The 6,876-nt window shown below is 43.8% G+C and overlaps 1 protein-coding gene across 4 annotated transcripts in view; it reads left to right on the forward strand.

Annotated features, from left to right (window-relative positions):
• Positions 1 to 6,876, forward strand: part of GATA4 (GATA binding protein 4) — a 58,841-nt gene that overhangs the window by 47,772 nt on the left and 4,193 nt on the right. For 3 of the 4 annotated variants that reach the window (XM_017540470.2, XM_017540473.2, XM_037742743.1), the window contains 2 exons: positions 45 to 170; positions 5,316 to 5,403. In XM_017540470.2, coding sequence (XP_017395959.1) covers positions 45 to 170; positions 5,316 to 5,403 — 214 coding nt within the window. The remainder of the gene's footprint in view (positions 1 to 44; positions 171 to 5,315; positions 5,404 to 6,876) is intronic. The other variant, XM_037742744.1, reaches the window with a different exon arrangement.

The following is a 6,876-nucleotide window of genomic DNA, read 5'->3' on the forward strand; positions in this document are numbered from 1 at the left end:
CCACCTTTTACTCGGACGTGAAGGGTTTGCTTCCTGTCTTGCAGTCTGCCTCCCGCCGAGTGGGCCTCTCCTGTGCCAACTGCCAGACCACGACCACCACGCTGTGGCGCCGCAACGCGGAGGGCGAGCCTGTGTGCAACGCCTGCGGCCTCTACATGAAGCTCCACGGGGTACGTGCCTTCTGACACCCATCCCTCAGTCCTCACTGGGCCTCTTCCTTTGGACTAGCATTCATTTTTCCTTCTTAACAAGAATACTTAGATTTGGAAGGGACTCTCAACGTCTTTGCTGGTCTCTTTTATCCTTTGCATTGTATAAGTTAATTTTCCATTTTACAGATGAGCAGGGTACATTTCTATATAGCAGTTTGATATGGAACAAAGTGACATTTCAATTCAGTAGATAAAAAGCTTAAAATAGGCCGGGCGCTGTGGCTCAAGCCTGTGATCCCAGCACTTTGGGAGGCCGAGGCGGGTGGATCACAAGGTCAAGAGATCGAGACCATCCCGGTCAACATGGTGAAACCCCGTCTCTACTAAAAATACAAAAACATTAGCTGGGCATGGTGGCGCGTGCCTGTAATCCCAGCTACTCAGGAGGCTGAGGCAGGAGAATCGCCTGAACCCAGGAGGCGGAGGTTGCAGTGAGCCGAGATCGCGCCATTGCACTCCAGCCTGGGTAACAAGAGTGAAACTCCGTCTCAAAAAAAAAAAAAAAAAAAGCTTAAAATAACTGCTTTGACAAAATTGGCTGTTCATTTGGAAAACAAAAGGAAAGCATGACCTCCACCTCCTACCTTAAACAAAAATAAACGTAGGTGAATTAAAGATAGTAAATGTAAAACTGCTTTGAAATAAACTAAAGATAAGGCCAGGCATGATGGCTGATACCCGTAATCCCAGTACTTTGGGACGCTGAGGTAGGAGGATTGCATGAGCTCAGGAGTTCAAGACCAGCCTGGACAACATGCTGAAACTTTGTCTCTACAAAAAAAAAAAACCACGCGCGCGTGCGCGCGCGCACACACACACACACACACACACACACACACAATTACCTGGGCATGGTGGTGCATGCCTCTAGTCCCAGCTACTCAGGAGGCTGAGGCAGGAGGATGGTTTGAGCCCAGGAGTTTGCCATGAGCTATGATTGTGCCACTGCACTCCAGCCTGAGTGACAAAATGAGACCCTGTCTCCAAAAAAATTAAAATATTAGACAATAAAGTACTACAAAAAAATCAGATAATAAAAGCACTAGAAAAAAATGTAAGAGGAAGTATTTCTATAACTTTGGGGATGGGAGAACTACTTAAACAAAATTTTAAAACTTTTTAGCCATATAAGAATAGTTAAATATATTTGATTTTGTAAATATTTACTATTAGTGTTTGGAAATGATACCTAGGGAAAGTAAAGACCAATACACACAGTATCAGAAAAAGGGTTAATACTTCCAGAATTACAAGGAGCTTCTACAAAGCTCTTACATTTTGACTGTAACATTCTCTATTATACTGTGTTAACAAAAAGGTAGGGCGCAGAACACTGTACCTAGCATGGCACTATTTTTATAAATATGAGGAATAACGTAATTTACAGGCGGCTGCTTCCACTTACACAGAACACCTCTGGAAGGACGTGTAGAAGTTGGTCACGTGGTTGCCTGTGTGCATTGTACATGCACATGGGGTGCCTCCAGTAGAAAAACTGGGGCCTTGGGGAGAAGGGATTGAAGAACACTCTTTTTGCTGTTACCCCCTTTGTACCTTAGATGCTACACATGTAAGTCTTAACTGTTCAAATACAAGTTAAATTAAAATAAAACAAAACCAGAAACAGATAGATCTTATAGCCTAATAAGAAAATAACAATTGATCTTTCCCCACTTCCCCTAAATGGGCAAAAGATATAGACCGACATCTCACATGAAACATGTGCAGACGTGCTGAATCTCACTGAAAATCAGGGATGTGTACACAAAAACAATCGTGAGAGTCCCCATTTTGCCCATAGATTTGGCAAAAAAGAAAATGTGGACTGCTATGGATTTGGGGAATTAGATACTCTCATGTATTGTTGATTTGTATATGAATTACTGCATCTATTAACTTAGTGGAATTTTTTTAAGATTAAAACCGTGAATACCTTTATATCTGGCAGGTCTCCTGTTGGGAAACTAGCCTATGAAAAATACCCAGTGCATGATGGCCTTTGGACCACTCCTTTTTGCACTGAGGTGGCAAAAACTAGAAACAATCTTAAAACTCCATAAGGGAATGCTTGAATAAATTCTGGTGTATCCCAAAATGCGGAATATTGAGGAGAAATTTTAAAATAATAACCTAGAGCCATGTATCTTGATCTAGAAAATGAAAAAGCACATTGCAAAAATATATATATAGCATGACCCCATACTATGAGTATTGAAGGTGCATTAAACACACACATACAGGTGGGTGGACAGACCAGTGGATGGGTGAATATATATACACAAATATGCATCTATAGGTGTATTAGTCTGTTTACATACTGCTAATTGCTGCTGATAAAGAAATACCCAAAAGGAAAAAGAGGTTTAATGGACTCACAGTTCCACGTGGCTGGGGAGGCTTCACAATCATGGTAGAAGGTGAAAGGCACATCTCACATGGTGGCAGGCGAGAGAGAATGAGAGCCAAGTGAAAAGGGTTTCTCCTTACAAAACCATCAGCTCTCACGAAGTTTACTCACTACAATGAGAACAGTAGAGGAGAAACCACCCCCAGGGTTCAGTTATCTCCCACCAGGTCCCTCCCACAACACGTGAGAATTATGGGAGCTACAATTCAAGATGAGATTTTGATGGGGACACAGCCAAACCATATCAGTAGATATATATGTGTACATGTGTTTGAGAATGCTTTTTAATGTAAGAATATATAACAGGTTGTTAAATCCAGTTGCCTCGTTGGAATAGAATTGATGGTAGTGGAGTGAGAGGGCTGCCGTTGACTTAATCTCGTGTATCTTTTCATGATTTCTTGTTATAGTGAACAAACAAATGGTTAAAGTTATGAACATTCATAAGAAAACACATGTCTCTCTGCAAAGAAGTATATACGAAGATGTTTGCTAATCACCGTAATAGGAAAAATGGAGGAAAAAACCTTTGGAAGGAAAATGGTTAAATTTTGTTCTTCAATATGGAAATGGTACAAGAAATTTATTGGAAAATATTATATAGGTGTTAAAAAGATTATATTCTCAGAAAACAAAAAATAGAATTACCATATGATCCAGCATACCATTTCTGGATATATGCGCAAAGGAATTAAAGGCAGGGTCTCAAAGAGCTGTTTGTCCACCCCTGTTCGTAGCAGCATGATTCACAATTGCAAAAAGACAGAAACAACCCAAGCGTCCGTGGAGAAATGAATGGATAAACAAAATGTGATATATACATACAGTGGGATATTATTCAGCCTTCAGAAGGAAGGAAATTCTGCCCCCTGACGCCACATGTCAAATCCATAGAGACAGAAAGTAGAATGGGGGTTGTCTGGGGCTGGGGAAAAGGGAAATGAGGAGTTGATGTCTAATGGGTATGGAGTTTCAGTTTTGCAAGATGAGAAGAGTTCTGGGGATGGATGGCGGTGAGGGTTGCAGAACCGCGTGAATGCGCTTAACGCTGCAGAACGGTGTACTTAAAAATGGTTAAGATGGGAAATTTTAAGTTACATGTATTTTATTTTACTGCAACTGAAAAAAAAAAAAAGCATACCTAAGTGAATGGAGATTAACATGAGGGCAAGATTCTTCTGAGACCAGCGTGGGCTTGAAATTTTGAGGCATAGCTGGGGGGATGGGGCGGGAGAGGGCACCCTCTCACAAGGTGGGAAAGTGTGGGTCTGGGTGTAGAGTCACAGATGGATGGGCAGATGGTAGGGGCAGGGCTGCAAATGCTGCTGCATCTACCCACAGTTAAATAGAAGGCAAGTTCAAGTTCACATGCACTGGTGCATTTCTCACTTAACCATTCCATGTTCATGTCTCTGAAGCAGGAATTGCTTTTCTTTCTGTATTTTCAGGTGTGCCCTTGATCAACCCCACATGGTGTACAAGCATAGCATAGAACAGGGGCTAAGAGACTTGGCTCAGCCTAAGAGAAACCAGATGTGGGGAAGGCACAAACCTAAACATACCGGAAAGATGCCCTGCGGCCCTGCTCCCCAGGACTGGCAGATGCGTCTGGGAATGGCTCTGGGGCCTGGCTCCCAACAGAACTGTGCTCAGAGTATTGTCCAGGGACGTTTTGTCTCAGGACCTCGCCACAGTCACTCTCTCTAGCTTAGTCTCTTGCTGCTCCCCACCATCCTTAGAAGCACTGCTGGCTCCAGCCAGACACAGTGCAGTACAGAGCTGCTGTAAGTAGAGTGATGCTGCATCTCAACTCACTGGGACTGTCGCTGTTGAGGCCAATTTCCCAGCACAATTACTGACAAGTCCCCCGGCACCCTCGCCCCTTTTGAGACAGGGCCTTGCTGTGTCGCCCAGGCTGGAGTGCAGTGGCACCATCACGGCTTGCTGCAGCCTCCACTTCCTGGGCTCAAGTGATCCTCCTACCTCAGCCTCCTGAGTAGCTGGGACTACAGGCATGCACCACCATGCCCAGCTAATTTTAAAACTTTTTTGTAGAGATGGATCTCACTTTGTTGCCAAGGCTGGTCTTGAACTCCCGGGGTCAAGCGATCCTCCCGCCTCAGCCACTCAAAGTTCTGGGATTGCAGGCATGAGCCACTATGACTGGCCTAGCACCCACTTTTGTTTTCAGGGTCCTGTGTGGATGATAAACGCTTTTGAACATTCTGTTTCCGCTGCCTGAAATGCCTCCCTCTGTCTACTCAAAACCTTTTATAACTCAAGTGTCACCTCCACAGTGAAGCCTTCCTTGATGTCCTCATGTGCCCCTCCTTCCCACTCCTCACCCTAGGACAGAGTTTTGTGTTTCTCGGCTTTTCTCCATCACCTATCAAAGTCTGCTTATTTCCACTTGTCTGTGAATTTCTGAGGGCAGGAACTGTGTGTCTTTAGTTCTCTCTTTCTCCAGGCTCTAGTAAAGTACCCATCACATCACACAGGTGCTCAATATGTTTTCAAAAACAGAATTGATTTCTTTCTCACAGAGTTCCAGGGGCCTTTGCACCCTGTCTCAGCCCCAGGCTTTGTGGAGACATTGCTTGGGTGTTGCCTTCTCGCAGCAGGTGTGTGTGTGTTTCAATGCTGTAGCAGATTTTGTAGAAAAGGAAAACCATATATATTGACTTGTGACCCTCCAGGTCCCAAGGCCTCTTGCAATGCGGAAAGAGGGGATTCAAACCAGAAAACGGAAGCCAAAGAACCTGAATAAATCTAAGACACCATCAGGTGAGCAGAAGATCTGTGAGTGATTATACGAATGTGTCAGAGGCCCTCAGAGTGGATAGGAGTCATGCCTTCTGGGTTAGGCAGGCCAGCCCAGGCCGCCAGGGTGTGAGGACAGCATCGTGCATCCCCAGCAGCAAAAAAGTAACAATTGCCGTGGAATGTTCTGGGAGCTTTTGAAGCAGCCTCAACTCAAGTTGGGGCCTGATCATTGCCAACTGTAAAGACACCAGTGGGCCCGCTGGACCAATTGAGGGCCTGCAGGAAAGAGGAACCTTACTCGGTCCCTTCGCCTTTGGTGCTGCAGCCACCCAAAAGCTCAGTTCCTTTCAATTCTCTGTGAGCTGAGATGCAAAAGGACAGGGTCCGATTAATCATGTTCCTAAGAGATTGATCTCTAAGCCAATGTGTAATTTGCATCATGCAGAGCTTTGTGCTTTAGAAAGCCCCTTCAGAAATGTTATCTCAATGAACATAAGACTCCATGAAAACCAGTTTATTACCCCATTTTACTAACAAGCAAACTGAGGCTCACAGAGGACAGTGATTTAATGAGGGTCATACAGATGGTAATGGGTTGATGGAGAATGAAAACTCAAGTTTTTATGCATCCGGTCAATGTTCTCTCCAATATACCACCCTGCCTTCTTCATTTCTGGATTAAGAATGGTGGCTGCTCCAAGTTTGGGGCTGCAGTGACCTGCGATGTGCCTCTGCACCCCAGCCTGGACAGCAGAGCAAGACCCTGTCTCCAATAAATACACTTTAAAAAGAACAAGCGCTGTTCTTTTTAAAGTTTATTATTTGTTTATTAAATTATGTAAATTTATATTTAACAATTAAATATAATTTAATAATTAAATATGAATTTATGAAAGAATGAGGGCTGTTCTTTAATACGTTTATGTTCCCTACCAAAACATTCCCCACTCAGTACTGCTGCCCGGTTAAAGATTTGACCGGTCAGTGCTGCAGTCACGGAAAATAAATTGGCTGATGTGATGGAAATCTATCTTCTAACCTAAGACATGACAGAGTCAGATAAATTGGCCCTTTCCACTACCAAGAGTGTGATCGAAGTTCTGCTTTCCTAGATTCAACCCTGGCTTGCCCCTTTGGGCAGGCATATTTCCTACCAGAATATTTAGTGTCTCACACCTGTGGTCTTCCGCGTCTCCTGCTTCCCTGCTGCTGACGAGGAGCCTATGTGCCCTGGGCGGCCTTATTTCCTCTCATGTAGCAATCATAGGTAGAGAAGACATTCAGTTCAGGCGTACAATCTCTGGTACAAAATTCCAAATCCAGGAAGCTAGATTTGGCAGCAAAACCTATGTGAACAGATACAAGGCTGTTGATAGTCTCTGTTTATCCTATTCATTATGATATTTACATGTTTTGCTGTGGGGATATTGATATATTTAATTACACATTATTATCCCAGGCCCAGCTGGAGGTATTCTATAATACAGAGTATTT

This window comes from Cebus imitator, unplaced genomic scaffold, assembly GCF_001604975.1.
Source record: "Cebus imitator isolate Cc_AM_T3 unplaced genomic scaffold, Cebus_imitator-1.0 Scaffold125, whole genome shotgun sequence".
NCBI lineage: Eukaryota > Metazoa > Chordata > Mammalia > Primates > Cebidae > Cebus > Cebus imitator.